Source organism: Salvelinus fontinalis, chromosome 6 (assembly GCF_029448725.1).
Source record: "Salvelinus fontinalis isolate EN_2023a chromosome 6, ASM2944872v1, whole genome shotgun sequence".
NCBI classification, from domain to species: domain Eukaryota; kingdom Metazoa; phylum Chordata; class Actinopteri; order Salmoniformes; family Salmonidae; genus Salvelinus; species Salvelinus fontinalis.
Genome location: NC_074670.1, coordinates 43,474,209 through 43,495,483, shown reverse-complemented (window position 1 = coordinate 43,495,483; position 21,275 = coordinate 43,474,209). Strand labels below are relative to the sequence as shown.

The following is a 21,275-nucleotide window of genomic DNA, read 5'->3' as shown; positions in this document are numbered from 1 at the left end:
TGACTATGACCCAATTTCCAAATCAGCAGTTCAGGAAAGCCATGTTAAGCAACGTATTAGACTGATTTAATGAAGCTGACTCTGTGGTATGAACCTGAAGACAAATGGACACCACCATCTGTTATCTGACTAAAATATCGATGGAAAGCATGGAACATCATCCCGTTCAATGTTAAGAGTTTGAAACTTATTTGTTATGAGTTTTCATCAAGTGCAGAATAAATATAAATAAAGTGAGAGAAGCTAAGCTCTCAAAGCTAAGAGGTGAGTGTACTTTTACACAAAATGTCCTAGAGGTAGTACTGTATGGATGTGGGGGTGTGTGTAGACAGAAGGGTGTGTATGTATACCGGGGTCTGGTTGAGATTATGATGGGGCTGCAGGACAATCCCATCGGGGGCTCCTCGGAAGAACTTGCCCTTCCCATTACTCAATGGAGACCTGGAGAAACACATACAACAGCAGTCAGAGAGAGGAGGCTCACGCAACGTTTAACAAAACATTTTACTCAACCTTAGTACATTTTATTCATTTAGCAGACACTCTTATCCAGAGCAATTTACAGGAGCAATTAGGGTTAAGTGCCTTGCTCAAGGGCACATCGACAGATTTTTCACCTAGTTGGCTCAGGGATTTGAATAAGCGACCTTGCGTTTACTGGCCCAACGCTCTTAACCGCTAGGCTGCCTGCTGCTCTACTAGTATGTTAGTCAGTGAGCGCTGGTGAGGTTATACTGTATACTGCTTGTTTATTTATTTTTATTTTTTATTTTACCTTTATTTAACTAGGCAAGTCAGTTAAGAACAAATTCTTATTTTCAATGACGGCCTAGGAACAGTGGGTTAACTGCCTGTTCAGGGGCAGAACGACAGATTTGTACCTTGTCAGCTCGGGGATTTGAACTTGCAACCTTTCGGTTACTAGTCCAACGCTCTAACCACTAGGCTACCCTGCCGTTTATGGCTGTATAAGTATAAATAAATAAATCGATCAATCAGTCCAGGTGAACCTGGGGCTGTTGCGGTGACCGTATTACCGCCACACCGGCAGTCACGAGTCATAACCGCAGTCAAATTCCATGTGATCGTCGAGTCACGGTAACTAGGCTTCTCCAAAACTGCGTTCTGATGCCACTGATGGTCAATAGTAGCCTACCAAACTTCCTATCGCCTCTATTGTCCCTCTAATTAAACTGACATCAATGCAAATGCAATCAAAAATCAAACACTTCATGAGGGCCCGGGCATTTAGAGTTTAGCGGAATGGGATCACCTGTTGCGCAGAGAGAGCCAGCTCCTCATAGCTGGTTGATGCATGGAATGAAATAAGTGTTCGTATAAGCACACGTTTTTCAACATTTCTATAGGCTTTGCTATGCAATTGCATGAGAACTGAGTTTTGATGGCCTTTGTTAAAGAGAGGAGGATCCCATCAGCTTTCTATAGGCTAGGCCTACTATATTTATTTCTCAACTTTCCTAATATTAAGCACATTGCTTCACTTTACAACCGGAGTAGCCGACCTGGCTGGCATGTACTGCGGGAAAAGCGTCCTCCATTCGCTATTTAAGTGCATACGGTAACATGTTTTTCCCCCTGCCCCTGTTCCGATAACAGCCCGTTCTGAATCAAAACAAATTTTACACATATATTATTTAGTATATGTGATAGATTAAATAGAGAATAGTCTGATGGGTGAGAACATTATCAAGTGCTTGTCAAATTGTGAATGAGAGACAGAGGAAGTGTGTGCAGCCTCCCAAAAAACAGAGCAAAGCGCATGCCTTTCATGCAACCTTTTTCAAGTCATCATTAGTCGCATCATGCAGCCTTAGAATGTATTAGAAATCAAAAGTTATAGCCTAAGGTTTGTAACACAACTAAAGTCGTATAAATAACTCTAAATTAAGCATTTCAATTGATCACTTTGTTAACTGCTCAACACAGAATAGCCGCATGTCTGCGCACTCTCACGGAAATCGTTTAGGAAAAATATACTTTCTATTTTATTCAGCTATGTTCAATTGTATTCTTCTTTCTATTAAATAACATAAAATAATGCCACTGGAAGTATAATAAAATCTTGTCTGCAAGTGTATGGCACAGCCAGATCAGGGCCAAACATAAGGACAACTCATTAGCTATTCTGTTCTTCTGAAATAGGCTACAATTTCTTCATATCATAATGTTTCTTTAGACCGGCCTAAAATAAATAATGGGTTCATTGTGATGGTGTAGGCTATACTAAATGGATTTTTTTTTACTTTTTAAAATGTAGATGTTCCAAATGTCCGCATCAGTGGCTTGTAGGCCATGCATGGAAGCCTGGAGATGTTAATTAACCGTCAATTACCGTGAGACTGGCCCTTATGTGCATGACAGTTACCGGCTGACAAAATGTCATGACCGCCACAGCCCTATGTGAACCCACCTGTTTTTCTCCTCATCGTCACTACTCCCGACTTCATCACTGGAAGAGGAGTACTCTGTTGCCTTGACAAACGGACTGAGATTGGACTTGACCCCAGATAAGTGGCCGAAGCCCTGAGACAGAAACACAGAGCACAACATAAGAGATAGAACACCAGACATCAGGATTCATGAGACAGAAACGTTTATGCAATAACACAGGACTGCTAATGCTAATTGAGTATAGGAATAATTGTCACGAGATGATGACAAACGGCTGGATGCTATTGAATAAAACACAAGGACACCGTGTGTCCTCTGGAGGGAATCAGAGATGGGACAGAACGGGGTTCCCATCTGCTGCCTTGTCCTCTGGTCCCGTCGGAATGACCGGAATCTTAACTGGCATTACTTCTCGGAATGGCATACCTCTGACATCAAATCAATAGGCCTAGTCATAAGACGCACTATTTGGTCTAGAACGGATAAGCAGGAATGATACACTATTTAGATGAGACTATTTATATAGATGAGTCGATGAGGAGGAATTCTTTGTTTTGATAAAAGCAGATGTTAGACGGTCAGATAGATTCTCCTAATTCAAATCCAGAGGTAATCGGATTCATCAGTCTCCTACCTTTAATTTTTTTAACAGACGGTCACAAACAACAGTAACGGACATCTGACGAACACCGAGACGAGACCAACGTGATTGCCTTGAAACTTGGTGACCAAATGCAAATATTTTCCACAACCACAGGGCAACTGGAGCCAATAATGAAAATAACAACTTTTTCCACTGGAAGAGTTCTGATAATCATGGCTGAAAACGACATTATAAATCTAATGTGGGTGAACGAGTAAAGGATTGTGGGAACGATTCCCAATGGACCGCGAATATGTATGCACGCATGACTCTCACTTTGGAAAAAAGCATCTAAATTGCATTCTTATTATTTTTTAGATACTAGGGTTGGGCGATGTCAAGCTTTGTCCTATCTTGATGATGTACTAGTAAAACATTGTGATATATGATGGTATCGGCCCCTATTGGCCAACCCCAAAAAACATTTTATTGAAAAAGTTAATTAAAACAAACTTGCATGCTACAACTTCATGAAAAATAATCTTGTTGAAAGCCTGGTCAGAGGCTAAGTGGAGGCAAATATTTGTGTATATTTCTGATGGAGCTTCAGCATGGCCAGGTAGGTGTGTGTGGGGGGTCGATGGAGTGACAGTCTATACCGTAGTGAGTTAGGTTATAAATCATGGGCTGGATAGAGGCAGTCTTCAGAACTGGTTTATAATTGCTTTATTTGCATCATCCTCTTTTCTTAAAAGGCCTATGGTTTGTTCTATCTCTCATAAAGCTGTGATTGAGAATAGCATATGCCCAAGCCTATAGATTCAGACTTTTATTCTTGTTCTTTTTGAAAGTGGCAACTATAGGACAATTCTTTCTTAGGCTATTAAAATCTTTGGAAATAGGCTACTGTTCATAACTTTAACAATTTTGTTTTCAACCTTGTATGCATAGCAATAGGAAGTAGGGTGCTGCTGTGCCACCTGAAAAAAAAATAAAAAAAAATAAAAAAATAATAATAATAATAATTTGCAGCACCCCCAAACTACTTCCCGTGGCTATGCTCGCATGGGGGGATTTTTCCGGCCCGCACAGGTAATTTATTTCTTAATAAGCTTAAACTTGATTGAACTCGTCATTCGATTTTTTCTATAGACTATTGATACAGATTGTTCTCTCTCATTATTAGTCCCCTGGCTACCTTAAGTTTTTAGGCTATTCAAATACATTTATGAGATGGAAGTCCATTAGATTCATTTGTTGTTTGATCGGGAGAAAGCCACGCATGCATAAAACAATGAAAGTGTAGGCTAGTCTTGCCCAAAGTAGTATTATTATCGTATGGAGAGAGAAGGGAGTATAGCCCAAAAATTCTACAGCCAGACATAAGATAGTTAAGGAGTGTCCTTTATAAAGAAATTTGGTTTAGGCTATAAGGTCCATGCATCCGACATGAGAGAGAGAAACAATATGAGTGAAATTCTCTCTCCACTCTGTCAAGTTCAAATAGGTTAAACCATCGACGATGGCTGTCAATCATCGTCGATAGACGATGCTATCGTAATATAGCCCAACCCCAATAGATACTGTACATACATGTTGCTGCAGCAGGGCTGCCTGAGAAGTCTCCTGAGACTTCTTGTACTGTTGAAGACGGCTCTGCAGCATAGGGCTCTCCAGCTTGAAGTAACCTGAAAGAGTCAAAGGAAAATCTCTATCTCACATTTCATTATGTTGTCCACTCTCTTTAAATATTACCAGAGCCATACAGATACTCTAGATAGCTTTGGTGGCTCATTATGTGATCTTTCCTCAAACTATGTATGCTCAGTATGCTCTGCTAGTATGATGAACAAGTCTAGATAAGGACTAAGGCATGAGGATACATTGTATGGGATTCCTTGTTTTTCTTCTGGCTTACTTCCTGAATGCTAAAATATAAAGCCCTTGTAAAGGACTTGGAAAAGCACTATAAAAATGTATCATTATCACTACTCTATTTGAGCTATTGCTCCCTCTTCATATAGAGTATATGAAATCCTTTTACATTTAAACAAAGACATTTATTTACCATATTGTGTGGGAGGCTCCTGAACTGTTTTCTTAAAACTGACGATTACTGGTAAAAAAGGGATCTTTGAACATATTACCCAGTGTTTCTTTCTTTCTTTCGCCATCCAAAAGGCATTTATTTTGAGTCTGTCTAACCATTAATTGTACTGGTTTTCCCCACACCCATTCTACCACAGGCCCTGTTACTCACCCACACGCCCTCATACACTCCCACACACCCCAAAACACACTGCACTACTCAACAGACAGAGTACAGGCCAATGCTACCACTACACAGAAAATGTTAGACACCTGTTAGGTCTTTCCTAAAGACAAAAAACTAGGTAAAACTTTCAACTATTTTTCTGTTTCAAAGCCAAACAGTAAGCCGGTGGCACAGTGCATGGTTCAGAGTTTCACTTTCAAACACTTTCAACTCATGGGGAGAACAACTCTGACAGGATGTTTAGGTTCCAGTGAGAAATTTCCTGTGTATTGTGGTTATAGTCTGATTTGTAAACACCCAATGCTTTCTCACAGGCTGTAGATCACCATGTCCATGTAGTAACACTATGCAGCTGATGGATCTACTATGAATCGATGTGTTGAAAGGAACCCATCTCTAGTGAGTGGTTTAGAGACAGAGAGAGAGAGGGAGAGGTGAAGCGAGTGAGTAATTGTGGAGGACACAAGGACACAGACCTGACTGGGAGCTGCTGCTGGAGCTTCCGTGAGATGACATGGATTTCCCACCCTTCTCCACAGGAGACTGAGGGCCCCCACTGGACAGCAGAGAGGGAGAGGGAGAGGGAGAGGGAGAGGAATCAGTGCCACAGGTAACTTCTACAAAGCTGTGAACGATCTGAGAGACAAGGCAAGAAGGGCTTTCTACGCCATCAAAAGGAACATAAAATTCAACATACCAATTAGGATCTGGCTAAAAATTCTTGAATCATTGCCCTTTATGGTTGTGAGGTCTGGGGTCCGCTCACCAACAAATCATTCATAAAAATGGGACAAACACCAAATTGAGAGTGTGCATGCAGAATTCTGCAAAAATATCCTCAGTGTACAACGCAAAACACCAAATAATGCATGCAGAGTGATACCCGCTAATTATCAAACTCCAGAAGAGGGACTTTAAATTCTACAACCACCTAAAAGGAAGCGATTCCCAAACCTTCCATAACAAAGCCAACACCTATAGAGAGATTAATCTGGAGAAGAGTCCCCTAAACAAGCTGGTCCTGGGGCTCTGTTCACAAACAGACCCCACAGAGTCCCAGGACAGCAACACAATAAGACATAACCAACACATTGGAAAGAATAAACAAAAAAACAGAGCAAACTAGAATGCTGTTTGGCCCTAAACAGAGAGTACACAGTAGCAGAACACCTGACAGCTTTGACTATGTACAGACTCAGTGAGGATAGCCTTGCTATTGAGAGGCCGCCGTAGGCAGACCTGGCTCTCAAGAGAAGACAGGCTAAGTGCACACAAATTTAGGTGGAAACTGAGCTGCACTTCCTAACCTTCTGCCAAATGTATGGCCATATTAGAGACACATTTCCCTCAGATTACACAGCCCCACAAATAATTTTAAACAATATCTATCAGGGGAAATATCACAGTGTGCCATCACAGCAGCAAGACTTGTGACCTGTTGCCACAAGAAAAGAGCAACCAGGAGAGGGAGAGAGGTGACACACAAGTTATGCTCTATACTTCAAATGATGTAACAGAGATATCAAATGTCCAAAGAGTGCCAGTGGAAGTGATCCCCTAAGCACATGGGGCCTGTCAAAGCTGATCTATGGATCATTCACCCTGTGACTGGTAGGATCCCTCCCTGAGAATGATGTGTGATGTGGTGAAAAACGTACCTTGACGAAGTCCGGTGATGACTCATCAGCTCTTTACAATAGAATTTCGATGTTGTACGCTCCGGAACCTTCAAAATACAATTTTGACATGTGAGGACACAGTATACGCCTGACTGCCTTCAACAAAGCATGCTGCATATTAGGACATTACAAACCACTGCATACTATGTAAGGACCGCAGAAACAATATAGTATGTGGAACTGATCCAAATGAGGCAACCTGGACTGTATCACCTTCTATAGTAAGTCGATATTTAATTACAATATAGCTGCTACATTCTAAGAACTACAACTTTAGTCAAACTCATGAGAAGAAACATATGTCAAGCAGGCACTCGGGCCTTGTGTCCATGTGACTAATGCTTAAATTTCTCAACGTGGTCCCCTGCAGCTGACAACCTTTTCACCTTGCTCTCATGTGTCACATCATCACATAAGAGGAAAGGAAGACTACACCCATTGAAAGAGGAAGTCATTCTGAAAATACCCATCTGACTACTGACACTCCTTCAACAGGGCTTACTAGCAGCTCTGGGTTTCATAAGTGTTTCTTTTTTTTGTTCTTTCTGTGATACGGACCTACAGTACCTTCTGTAGGAAATTCACTTTAAAACATCAATGTTTAAAATGTCAATGTTTTCTCTCCGCTGTGTTGCACTTTTTTGTTGTTGTTTCAAGGTGGCGTGGGACCCCCAACAAAATTTCGCTTAGGGCCCCCAAAATGCTAAAGCCGGGCTCTGACTGCATGTGAGGGTATGGAGGTAGATACGCAGACCCGCGAGCCACTGTGGTCCCCCATGATGAGTTCAGATTTGTTGTGGTCCCCAACCCCATCAAAGTTACCCATACCTGAACTAGAGAAATGTTGTGAGAGTTTGTTATTGGAAACACAGAATGTGCATCACATCATCGAATGTGTTTGCTTTAAGTCATGGGTGCCATAGGAAGCCCGGGGGCACTGCCAAACTCGTGCTGAACATTCCACTTCCTCTAAGCTTGCATGATCAACATAATCACAAAAACAACAACAGCAGAACCCCCTAAGAGATAATATCACACGCACATATATATATATATATATATATATATATATATATATATATATATATATATATACATATATAGTCTCACCAGATATATATATATATAGTCTCACCACATATATATAGTCTCACCAGGCACACACACACACAGACAGACACATATAGAAACATTGACCACACATACAGTACCAGTCAAAAGTTGGGACACACATACTCATTCAAGAGTTTTTCTTTATTTGTATTATTTTCTACATTGCAGAATAATAGTGAAGATATCAAAACTATGAAATAACACATATGGAATCATGTAGTAACCAAAATAGTGTTAAACTAATCAAAATATATTTCATATTTGAGATTCTTCAAAGTAGCCACCCCTTGCCTAGATGACAGCTTTGCACACTCTTGGCATTCTTTCAACCAGCTTCATGAGGTAGTCACCTAGAATGCATTTCAATTAACAGGTGTGCCTTGTTAAAAGTTAATTTGTGGAATTTCTTTCCTTCTTAATGCGTTTGAGCCAATCAGTTGCGTTGTGACAAGGTAGGGGTGGTATACAGAAAATAGCCCTATTTGGTAAAATACCAAATCCATATTATGGCAAGAACAGCTCAAATAAGCAAAGAGAAACTTTAAGAAATGAAGGTCAGTCAATATGGAAAATTTCAGTCAATTTCAGTTGCAAAAACCATCAAGCGCTATAACGAAACTGGCTCTCAAGAGGAGGAGGAAAGGAAAACCCGGAGTTACCTCTGCTGCAGAGGATAAGTTCATTAGAATTACCATCCTTAGAAATTGCAGCCCAAATAAATGCTTCACAGAGTTCAAGTAACAGTATCTCAAAATCAACTGTTCAGAGGAGCCTGCGTGAAGCAGGCCTTCATGGTCTAATTGCTGCAAAGAAACCACTACTAAAGGACACCAATAATAAGAAGAGACTTGCTTGGGCCAAGAAACACAAGCAATGGACATTAGACCGGTGGAACTCTGTCCTTTGGTCTGATGAGTCCAAATGTGAAATTTTTGGTTTCAACCACCATGTCTTTGTGAGACGCAGAGCAGGTGATCGGATGATCTCCGCATGTGTGGTTCCCACCATGAAGCATGGAGGTGTGATGGTGTGGGGGTGCTTTGCTGGTGACACTGTCTGTGATTTATTTACATTTTAAGGCACACTTAACCCGCATGGCTACCACAGCATTCTGCAGCGACACACCATCCCATCTGGTTTGCGCTTTGTGGGACTATCATTTTTTGTTTTTCAACAGGACAATGACCCAATACACCTCCAGACTGTGTAAAGGCTATTTGACCAAGAATGAGAATGACGGAGGGCTGCATCAGATGACCTGGCCTCCACAATCACCCGACCTCAACCCAATTGAGATGGTTTGGGATGAGTTGGCCCGCAGAGCGAAGGAAGAGCAGCCAACATGTGGTCAGCATGAAGCATTCCAGGTGAAGCTGGTTGAGAGAATGCCAAGAGTGTGAAAAGCTGTCATCAACGTAAAGGGTGGCCACTTTGAAGAATCTAAAATCTATTTAGATTTGTTTAACACGTTTTTGGTTACTAAGTTTTTTGGATTCCATATGTGTTATTTCATATTTTGAGGTCTTCACTATTATTCTACAATGTAGAAAATAGCAAAAATAAAGAAAACGGTTTTGACTGGACCTCTGCATACAGCATGTGTAAATGTACACGTGTATATACAGTATGTACACAACATGTGTGTGTTCACACCACAACATACACACATGTCACCACACTGATAGATGGACAGACCTTTGGTGGGCACTCCATAGAGCTTTGGAAGTCCCAGAAGACATCGTCAAACATAGGAGACATGGGAGTGGTGGCCATGTCAGACATAGAGCTGCTGTGAGGGGCATCTCGACTGGAGTGAAGATTGGCATTCTGAAATGGACACTTAGTTTAGATCAGGCCAACTATATTTTTATATATTCATACGACTCTGGGTTAGATTACTTTATTTAGTGACACATTGGTCGCATTCCAAGTGGCACCCTATTCTCTATAGTGACCAGTGCCCTATGGATGCAATATAAAGGGAATAGGGTACTATTTGAGACAGAGACTCTGAGTACTGAAGGACAAACAAGATGGAAAAAAGGAAGTAATCGTTTTTGGGTTCTGGATAAAGTAAGAGGAAGGACAACTAAGTTATCAACCACAAAGCACAAGATGGCATAGGATATGTATAGATCCTTGACTAATACCTTCCCAACAGAAGAGCTGACAAAAACTGTGAGAGTACAAAACGTTGGTTTTCAAAATGTTGAAATGATCAAAATATATGTTGAAGCCTTGACACCCATTTGATTAGTCAATAGGGTCTTGCAAAAATATGTGTCATAACTTCTAAATAAATTGTGACATTTACAGAGATTTTTAATCTAACGTTTGCAGTTACTAATATAGAGATGTGGGACTATTTTTGGACTTGTTTGCTAATTTAACCCTTTACTTTGAATCTCTTAGGCAGCTGTTTTAACTATGTGTCACTGTCAAGTGGTGATGGTGTTGATGTCGCCAGTACATATAATGTATGAGGTAAGTACACCATATTGCATATTGTGAATGCCTAGCTGCGTAATGATTTTCCAAACTGGGGCAAATAAAGATATTGACTGATTGAATTGATTGGTGGTGTTAGGAAGGGTACGGTTATTTGGGCAGGGGATGGGGAGTGGGCTACTGTACCTGTTGTATGGCGGCCCTCTGCATGGCAGGGGTACAGGGGCTGGAGCTGCTCCCGGAGCTCAGTCTGGTATGGATGTTTAGGGGGAGAGGAAGGGGGTGTAGGGGAAGGGGCAGCCCAGCCAACACTCTGTTCAGGTTGACCTGATAGCTGTCGGAGGTCTTCCCCCTTTCCATCTCCATCTGAGCAACATGGACAAGAACAGTCAGAACCAGACCCCTGGATACTGTAGTCAGACTATATTATTGCATACTGGATTATGAATTATAACTAATAACCCAAAACAGACTTCCAATCTCTCTTTGAGTGACTAATAGCTATCTGGCACACTAATGCACAAACGCAAACAAACACAACACTAGACAAATAGTGATACAGACAGGGCGGTGAGAGAGAGGGAGGCAGCGGGTAGTGAGGGGGGGCTCGGGGAGACAGGGGGAGTGGGACAAGGGGGACTTTACCGCTTTGCACTGGCTATTTGCAGGGCAGATAGGCGTGGCACTAGCAGCCTTCTGGGGCTCCCTCTGTTTGTGCCTGTGGTCGTGCTGAAGCGAAAGCAGCTGCGTTTGGTCTTTGGGCAGCGTGCGGTGGAACTTTTTACCCTGCTGCTGCTGCTGCTGCTGCTGCTGAGGATGAGGCAGTGGAGGTGGAGGCTCGGTCCTCCTCTACACAACGACAGAGACAAATACAGGACACTGGCATTCAGCAGCCTCATCCCGTGCCTGCAGTACTGCCCCAAGACAGATAGATGACAAGGCCATGTGGCCAATGCTGCAGCCTGGAAACAGCTGCTTTCAATAGAGCCTCTACTGTAGCTAGCAGATCCAGGCCCAGTAGGAGCCTTTCATTGGAACTGAAACTGTAACGAGGCTAAACTCTCTCCAGACGTCAGAACTGGAGGAGGTATTGTTTCAGGAGGGGCACTCCCAGGCTTTATGATCAGCATACATGAAAAGCACACACACATACACTCACATAGAGCCCTCGCCCCCAAACACACACACACCCGCAAGAAGCACATAAATACAGTATCAACTGAATTTCTTATTATAGTAAACCACCAAGGACATTTCTCCCACTGTTAACTGTATGTCATGCTTTTTCACTTCAGATTCAATGAAGTGATTACAAGGTCACACTGACATGAAGACTACATAGAGAGAAAGAGAAGTTGAGCTAAATCAATTCCACACCTGTAAACCCATATAAGCGTGGATGTTTTTCATCTATGATTTATGATGAGTTCACCATAATTTCATGCTATTTGCTAAATCAGATTAAATGAGAAACAAAAAGCCCCTTCATGTTACTTGGCATTTACTCTCTTTTACCAGCGTTGACAAACGCAAGGAGAGCCTTTTTCTCCAGGCACTGCATGCTATTTAAAGACTAAACACAAGCCATGGAATTATATCACGGGGATCAAGACTAATGTTTACAATGAGGATATTGTGAATCGAGATACATAAATAATCTAATAGGGTTCTGGCTGTTCGGCACAGCAGTGGCTTTCTCAAGCAAACGAGGAGACAGGATTCCATACTCAAGTGATAAACACATAGGCTGCGTTTGATCTCAATGCATTGAGAATGCATTGTTTTATTCTCCCTACCATAGCCGCGAGAAGTAGGGGTGCTACAGCACCCCCTGAAAAATTGGAATAAAAAAATACATATATATTAAAATCTCACAAAAGTGGTGCACTGGGCCTTTACTAGTCCTGTCCGGACCAATATAGTTATCGGTAGCATGGGCAATTTTTTTTATTTTCTTGTTGTAAGCCTAAGCATTCCTTTTCATTGCTTTTCAAACATATTTTTCTTTACATCGCGGTAGGGGGTTGCACTTGCATCCACATATCAAGCAGTTACAATCCGTCGCGCCTAAATAGGATTCCTCCTGTGAATTACTTTAGATGCCACTTTAAAGTCGATGCCTTTTAAAAGCAAATGACGCCTTTTAGTACACGGCTCCTTGCGGTTTAAAAGTCAAACAGAGCCGTTCAGAGTTCTTAAGTGTTTTCTTCTACAGTACATTACAGTACATAGTCTTTATGTTGCCTTTGAGTACGCAGGATTGACTGTGTTTCCAGTTAGCCTCGTATCTATCATCATTAGAAGTTAGGGAAACAGACCTTAAGAGAATGTGGCCTTTAGCTACCCATGCTAAGTGTGGGATAGCATGAGAAGAAGAATTTAACAAGACCTGTGGTACAGGAGCCATAGTATACTCTGAGAAAGAAACAAGGTCTTGACCTTAAAATCCGCCATGGTAGTCTAAACATTGAATTTTTCACCATTCTAGTTTCTCTACTCCTTCATTGACAGCAACAAACTTGCTCTTGACACACCGGTGTTCTCACACTCTGTGCCGTTTCATGCAGAACCAGTCATAATATTTCCCATAGACCAAGACACAACATTCATACCAAAACATTTGAATTCAATAACCACCCATGTCTTTCATAAAGATTGGAGTGATTTCATGGCACGGTTTGATGCATTTCGTTCTATGCAGGTTGAGTGACAAAAAACAGAAGGCAGTTATTACCTGTTCATTTAAAGAACCTGCAGGTCTTCCTCCGACATCACTCCTCTGTGTGCCACAATCCTCCAGCTACAATTCAACGAGAGAGAGAGAGAGATTTTGTTTTTGTGATAACGTCAAGGTTTCTGACTGAGGAAATCCAATGACTGAATCCTGGTGAAAAACCTAAAATATTCAGTGTCTAGCTAGCTTGCATAAGGCTCTTAACCCCCCTATTTTAAATATTTAACCATGAAAATTAGTCCACATAACTCTAAATGACCTTGATAGAGTGAATGGCTGAATCAAAAGTGTGCAGAGAGTTCTTCACCCCTGGGTTAACACAGAATGGGTTAAAAACATTTTCTAGTCAATAGATGTTAAATGGTACACGTTGCATCTCCAGATGCGCTTGAGGATGCTTGAGGATGAGGCGGCGGAAACCCATGTAAGCTACAGCTGAGACAGGCAGACAGGAGGAGAGAGAGCAGCACAGCCAGGCAATCAGCCCTACTGACCATCTGTAATTAATTGGTAGCCGGGCCACTCTCCAGGATTCTGTCTAAACTCATTAGAGCTGCCTTCTACATCACTCTCACCAAGAGAAACACATGCATGGAGCACGTCAAGATACATACAAGGCTGCATCCCAAATGGTACCCTGTTCCCTATACATTGTACTACTTCTGATCAGAGGTGGTCAAAAGTAGTACATTATATAGGGAATAGGGTGCCATTTAGGATGCAGCCTATGTGTGTATCTTGACATGATCCATGCATGTGTTTGTTAAATGGTCCATGCATGTGTTCTATTTTGTTCATTGTTCAAGTTTTATTGTCATGCACACAGGGTTGCCAGGTCTCGCTTAAATGTCGATACAAATGATCTCTCAAAACCCGTCCCCTAGGCTTGAAAACTAGAGCCTACATTTTTTTTCCGCAGCTAGAGCGGAGTTGCCACATTTATCCAATAAACCCTTTTTCTATAACGCTATCCAGCGAATTAAGAAGGAATATCGACGTAATTTGTAATGACGTAAACTAATAAGCAAAATTTGTTTTTCCATCAAAATAATAATTATAGCGAGCTTAAGAATAAATTGCAAGAGAAAATATATTTGCCCTTATTAAACACACCTGATAATTTTCCATCAATGGATATCTATTTAACTTGTTTTGACTGCTATGATTAAGCAATAAGGCCTGAGGAGAAGTGGTACATAGCCAATATACCACAGATAAGGGCTGTTTTTAAGACACAGCCCTTAGCCGTGGTATATAGGCCATATACCACAAACCCCCGAGGTCTTGGTCATTTTTTGTCATACCCATGTTACACGGTCTGATATGCCATGGCTTTCAACCAATCAGTATTCACGGCTCAAACCACCCAGTTTATAATTGTAAATAAATCCTGTTTGCGCATGTGCATAACTATAGATAAATCCGACAGGAGAGTTTGAGTGATGAAAGATGGACAGAGGATCTCGAAATCTCTGTGCAAGAAACACTTGGACGAACTTCAAAAAACAAATCTTTGGCTATTTTCGCCCCAGTCCTCTCAATAAGTTGTTTCTGTTTATTTATTTTGAATAAATTTGCAAAAATGTCTAAAAACCTTTCGTTTTGTCATTATGGGGTATTGTGTGAAAAATGATGAGGACAAAATTGTATTTAATCCATTTTAGAATTAGGCTGTGAAGTAAAGAAATGTGGAAAAAGTCAAGGGGTCTGAATACTTTCCGAATGCACTGTATAATAAAGAAAACACAAGAAATAAGAAATAGGAGAGGAAGCTATATACAGGATCAGTGCCAATACCACATTTACAATGAGCAGGGATACTGGAGTATTTAAGGTAGATACAGTATGCACATGTAAAGTGACTGGTAGCAGTATTAATCATAATAGTAAACATTATTGCAGAAACATAAGTGGTGGGTGGGTGTGTGCATAGTGGTATAGTGTAACACATAGTGTAACTCTGTGGGTGTTAGTGTGTGAGAGTGAGTGAGTGAGTGTGTGTGCAAGAGTGACAGTGTAGGCGTGCTAGGCATACATACACGTAAACAGGGTTGAATAGTGACTGTTATTATTACTTCTGGTAATATACTAGTGGTAATATATACAGTACATGAAATAGTAATAGTGGCCAGTAGCAGGATAAATAGATAGATGGTAATGGAAATCAACAATCAATGAACAGCAGCATAGGTGTGAGAGAGAGCAGTAGTTGTTAGCAATTGAACAGTCTTATGGCCAGGGAATAGAATTAGTTAAGGAGTCTGTTGATCTGAACAAGTACCGCCTGCCAGACGGTAGCACGGAGAACATTCCTTATTTCGGGCGACTGGAGTCTTTGGCAATTTTTCGGGCCTTTCTCAGACACCGCCTGGCATGTACGTCATGGACGGCTGGGACGTTCACCCCCCAGTGGGCCGTCCTCACCACTCTTTGTAGGGCCTTCCGGTCGCGGGCGGTGCCATTTCCATACCAGACAATGATACAACTAGTCAGGATGCTGTCGATGGAGCAGCTGTAAAAGTTCCTAAGGATCTGAGGGGCCATGCCTCCTGAGGTAGAAGATGCTCTGTGTTGCTTTCTTCATGACTGTGCTGGTGCGAGAGGACCATGATGTGGACACCGAGGAACTTAAAACTCTTGACCCTGTCCACTGCGGCCAAGTCGATGTGCATGGGAATAGGGGGCCATTTGGAACGCACCCATACTGTATACATCCCGGAGAATGATTTGTGGGCTATTGCTCAGCTAATGGCACATTGAACAGAATCAAAACCACCGCACACACCTTAATGATCCCACTGAACATGACTGTAATAGACCCGCACAGACTGACATGTCATCTACTGTACTGTACTGCAGTCAGGTAGGCAGGTGTGGCTCATCCAGAGCCACTGAACTGTGGGAGGTGAATTAACCGAGTGTTCGAATTAAACAGTCTAATTAAAGTCCTCAGAACGACATGACAGCCCTTTACCTCGGCTATAGGATGCTGTAATTGTCACTGACTTCTCGTCCATGGCACTCAGCCTAGCTTCAACTTCAAATCATGGGAAATGTTAATACAGCAGAAAAAAGTAAGAGATGTTTAATTATTTTCTTTCAGGATGGTCCCACAGGCAATTTCTTTCTGATCTTCCATAGTGTTTCTACCTTGGTGGATTTAATCACCAATGGGCTGAAACCTGACACAAGTGAAAGTGCTGCGTCAACACCCTTCATATCAAATGCATATAAGCAGTTTTTGTAGAGGAACATGTATAAAATGTTAACTTGCACCTGGATTAAAAATGCATTAACCTTGTCACAATGCATTTTTTCCAGAGCAGGTTACTGACAAAACAAAGTGGGTCCCGTCCCAGTGAAAACTACCGTGTTGTGTGTTATGATGCACAACCAGGTTAACACAGATTTCCGACACACATTATGTATGGACCCGAAAATGTCTACCGAGATAAGAATCTAGATCATATTGGCCCATGACAATGCTGTTTGAACTCTAGGAACTTACTGCTTGTAGCAGCTTGTAAAGTACAGTGTTACTACACAATAAAATAAATATTTATAATCCTCCTTAGGTATCGGGCACAAAAGACCATCAAATCAGCACATACTTGTTTGGTTTCTGCTTATCACATGAAGCAATACGAGAGGATAAGAATTGAGTGGGTAGGGCAGGTGGTCTACTACTTTAAAAAATTGTGGTTTTCATGACAATGCCAGCTACCTGTTTCTTGTCCCTTCTCTTGCTCCTCTCATTGAATAGACCTCTGTCATTAGCTTCAGTCTCCTCCCTCCATAGCATCTCCTGTAGCTCTGGCCATTGGAACCCAGAATCCTGCAGCTGCCTCCTTTGTTGCTGTAACACAACAACACAACGTCATTCAACATGGTATTACCTCATTCAACAGAATATATTTTCTCTGCCAATTCTCAATGCGACATCACAGTCCAACACGGCACATTACATCATTCCCTATCCATCTGTACTGTACATCAACAAAAACACTACAGAACACACCATAGCTCTGTATGCTGACCTAATACGACATACAGTATCACGTCAGTCGTCTTTTGTGCAAAGCAAACCACACAAAAGCCTCACTCCCGAAAGCAATCCCTCCGTATTTGGAAACCACAGTATAATACTCTATATTGTTCTATAACACAATTCTTTGGTTTGTTCAACAGAAAAGAGTCCTTCTCATTTGAGCCAAACAAACAACAGGAGGGAGAGAGAAAAAGAGAGAGCCCGTCAGTCTCTAGCCAGCCAAGCTCATTTGCTGGCTGGGCAGCAGGTGTTTGGCTCTGCTGCTCTGCTCGAGAGGGCTGCAGAGAGGAGCGGAGTGTTTCAACTAAAGAGTGTCTCTCACATCCTCCAGCCTCCTGCGCTGCTCTTTCTGCTGTTGGATCCTCTTCTGCCTCTCGGCCAGCAGCTGCTGTTTGTACCTCTCCTGGTCTTGGAGCTGCTGCTGGAGGACCTGCTGCTGTCGCTGGGCTTCTGACCGGCTCTTGTTCTCCTGCTGCAGACGCAGGAACTCTCTCCTTAGAGTGGACTCCCCCGGCAGGTTCACTATGGAGCTATGTATACAGGACAGAAATGGTAGCAAGGCACATAGTGAGTGACAGGTAGGAGTGAAGAGGCACATGGTTACATGGCTAGGAGTAGAGTTACACACAGGAAGGAACACTTGCATGCACATGCACACACAAATATTTTTTTTATAGTCACCGCCATATGACGCTCTGTGTCTAGCTAAGGGAACACAAGCAGTAGCATCTGGTGACACGTTAATGTCTTCATGGACAAGTCCATGCATTCACACACTGTGCACTCTCAGATGAATATCCTCTATGACAGTTCTCGGGGTCAAGGCCTGCATTAGCTATTACATAACCAGTAAAGCGAGGACTAGTCACAGACAGGGTCAGCTGGCTGTTTGATGGACGTAGATGTGACGTCAGACCTTCGTTACAGACAGTGTAAACGCTGTGTCATCATACCTGGGTTCACCTTCCTCGTCGTTCATCTCCTCCTCCTCATCCTCACTGCCGCTGTACTCATACTCCGGGCCCTCTGTGGACAACATGTGACTATTTCAGACATGAGGGATGCATGTAATCCCAATGATACCATGAGGCACATGACTGTACATACTGAGAAAACAAGGAAAGGGTTCTAAACTGTACAACACTTTCACACATACTGTACTGTTCCCACAGTTAGCTAGTCAGTTCCTCCTCTTCTCATGATCTGAGCAGGGAAGGTTTCAAGCATCAGTAAACCAACCTAATGTCTCCCCTCCAGGTGTCTCCTGCAGTTAACCCACATGGAACTAAAACTCGTCATGAACTGTCTCTCTCACTTCCCTTTCTTCAATAGGATTGCATTCCAAAATGCTCGTCATAATTGACTAAATACTTCTACATATTAAGTAAGGCTCATTCTTCCTTCTGAAGCCTCATGAGAGATTGTAAATTGCACAGAGAGAGAGAGAGAGAGAGAGAGAGAGAGAGAGAGAGAGAGAGAGAGAGAGAGAGAGAGAGAGAGAGAGAGAGAGAGAGAGAGAGAGAGAGAGAGAGAGAGAGAGAGAGAGAGAGAGAGAGAGAGAGAGAGAGAGAGAGAGAGAGAGAGAGAGAGAGAGAGAGAGAGAGAGAGAGAGAGAGAGAGAGAGAGAGAGAGAGAGAGAGATATGCTGGCCTCAGAGAATGTTTCTAATTCCAAGTCAAACTCTAGTAGGTTATGAAAACAGGGTAATGACTGAGTATTTCTGCTGCGTTATGAGCTGCCGCTATCAGCGTCTCACATGGTCTCACTACAGGCTTGGCTCTGCTCTAAGGGGTCATCTCTCTGTCCGTCTGACCAGTTAAGCAGAACGCCAACCAACAAACCAACGGCACAAGGTCGAGGAAACTGCTGTTTGGTATCGGGGCGAAGCCTGGAGGATCGGAGGGCGCAGGCAGGCAGGGAGACGATGTCATTATGTGGCGTGGGGAGGAAGACGGAGCGAGGGAGGCCGCTGGGGGTGTGGTGCAGTCTAGGAGATGATTAAACACTGCTTCCTCCGAGGCACATTCCTCTCACATGACACGAGTATGCAGTCTCACTGTGAGAAGGCTGACAAGGAGCAGTCCTGCTGCTGCCTCTAAACCCAAATCCCACCACATTACCAGTGGATAATGGAACCCTTCATTAGAACCTTTCATTAATGACAGTCATACAGTAGCCTCTCCCTAGGCCTAGAGACATTAAACACAAGGGTAAACAGAGAACTGGGAGACAAGATTGAGAATCAAAACACCTTTTTACTGCCACTTTCACTGTCGCTGCCAGTGTGACCAATAATAACAAGGCCAAAAAGTTTCCCCACGGTCATTGGCAGCGCAAGGTATCATACAGCACTAAATCATGATATTAATTATAGCCTTGACTGCCAGACTCAGTTGTTGAGTGAGACTAGGTGATCTCTGATATCCCATTATGACAACATGGCCTCACCTTTGTCTCTCTTCTTCCTGGTTCTGTCCAGGTGGTCTTTGAGCATGATGCGGACCTGCCGTTCGTTGGGCAGGTCTTTGATGAATGAGTGTCTCAGGAGGGTTTCTGTGGCGGGACGGTGGAGGTAGTTTTTTACCAGACAGCTCTCCACAAAGGACAGGAACTTTTTGGACCTGGAGAGGACAGAGGGTCACAACTTACAGGCTCAGGCTGTGTCCGAGATGGCACCCTAACCCCTATGTAGTGCACTACTTTTGGCCAGATCCTCATGGGCTATAGGGAATAGGGTGCCATTTCACACACAGCCTCAATTAATTCTCAATGTCTGCCATGCAGCTGCTGGTATGAATTAATATTGAATTATCGAACTCAATGGGTTCAAACACAAGGCTTCATGCATTACGAAAGGTAAAAAAGCAAGGCTGCTGAAGACATGTGAACAGGAAGACAAAAGTTTATCCACCTTCCCTTCCCATTGGATCTAAAATGCCTTATTTTAGAGCATTGCATGCAGTCAAACTGTTACTGTGGGGATTGTCATCTCACACTGTGATGCTAAAATTACACCCAAGAACGTGACAATAAACAATATGTGCTCAGCCTGAACTAATGCCACAGTACACAAAAAAACAATAAGATAAGGGGTGAATAAGGGACATTGTATTGTGGCAGTTCTGTTGGCAGTAATGTTATTGGAGCTAGCTAAGAAAGAGAAAAGGCTGTGTGTAAGGGAAAAGGAAGGCGAAGCAAGGCTGTATGAGTTTTGGCCACTCTGGCGAAAACATTCCTGCTGTGTTGCTGAGGCTCTGTGGGGCATGGTGTCTCTAAGCGAGAGAAGCTGAGCTGTCTTTCTTACCATTTCTTTGATTTGAGCTTGGGGGGCGGGTTGCGAGGAATGAGGAACAGGGCTCTCATGGGATGCATGTCACACAGGGCTGGGAACAGAGACAGACACAGACAGAGAAACTATGGTTGCGTCCCCAATGGCACCCTTGAGGCCTTGGTCAAAAATAGTGCACTAATGTAGGCAATAGGGTGCCATTTAGAATGCACACAGACAGACAGGGGATCGAGGTTATGAGAGGCTCCATTGTGGCCTAATCACATGGCAGGGGATGGAAGAAATGTTCCACAGTGTTGTCAATGTTAGGCTAAAGTCCTGTCCTGTTGCCCTTGGCCTGCTTGTAGTGTGTGTTTACTACACAGTCCTACTACAACACTGTTTGTTTTTCATTCAGTGATTGTGAACTCCCTCTCGGTCATGGTGCAACACTAGGCTTAGCAGACACCAAACAGTCATGAGTTTCTTTAATTTGTTTCTCTGTTTTTTGACTCAAGGATTTTCAATTTCAAAACGTGAGAGAACTGTCTGACCTCCGTCACATCATTGTGAGCCCAATCACTTTCAATGACACTTGGATTCAGTCCGTGACTGGTAATATGGGCTGCAATATCTGACAACTGTGTGAAGTCACTCACAGAGAGAGAATGAAAACATACAGTGAGTTAATCCAACAAAACTCAAAACTAGAACT

General features: G+C 42.6%; 1 protein-coding gene across 6 annotated transcripts in view; it reads right to left on the bottom strand.

Annotated features, from left to right (window-relative positions):
• LOC129857859 (mitogen-activated protein kinase kinase kinase kinase 4-like) overlaps positions 1 to 21,275 on the bottom strand; it is a 60,141-nt gene that overhangs the window by 14,445 nt on the left and 24,421 nt on the right. For 3 of the 6 annotated variants that reach the window (XM_055926505.1, XM_055926507.1, XM_055926506.1), the window contains exons 9-22: positions 20,597 to 20,675; positions 19,741 to 19,913; positions 18,246 to 18,318; positions 17,615 to 17,822; positions 16,969 to 17,100; positions 13,245 to 13,310; positions 11,156 to 11,359; positions 10,697 to 10,876; positions 9,758 to 9,889; positions 6,929 to 6,996; positions 5,747 to 5,826; positions 4,589 to 4,683; positions 2,432 to 2,544; positions 351 to 441 (exon numbers count right to left, since the gene is read on the bottom strand). In XM_055926505.1, coding sequence (XP_055782480.1) covers positions 351 to 441; positions 2,432 to 2,544; positions 4,589 to 4,683; positions 5,747 to 5,826; positions 6,929 to 6,996; positions 9,758 to 9,889; positions 10,697 to 10,876; positions 11,156 to 11,359; positions 13,245 to 13,310; positions 16,969 to 17,100; positions 17,615 to 17,822; positions 18,246 to 18,318; positions 19,741 to 19,913; positions 20,597 to 20,675 — 1,694 coding nt within the window. Of the gene's footprint in view, positions 1 to 350; positions 442 to 2,431; positions 2,545 to 4,588; positions 4,684 to 5,746; positions 5,827 to 6,928; positions 6,997 to 9,757; positions 9,890 to 10,696; positions 10,877 to 11,155; positions 11,360 to 13,244; positions 13,311 to 16,968; positions 17,101 to 17,614; positions 17,823 to 18,245; positions 18,319 to 19,740; positions 19,914 to 20,596; positions 20,676 to 21,275 lie in introns of those variants that run through there. The other 3 variants (XM_055926509.1, XM_055926511.1, XM_055926510.1) reach the window with 3 other exon arrangements.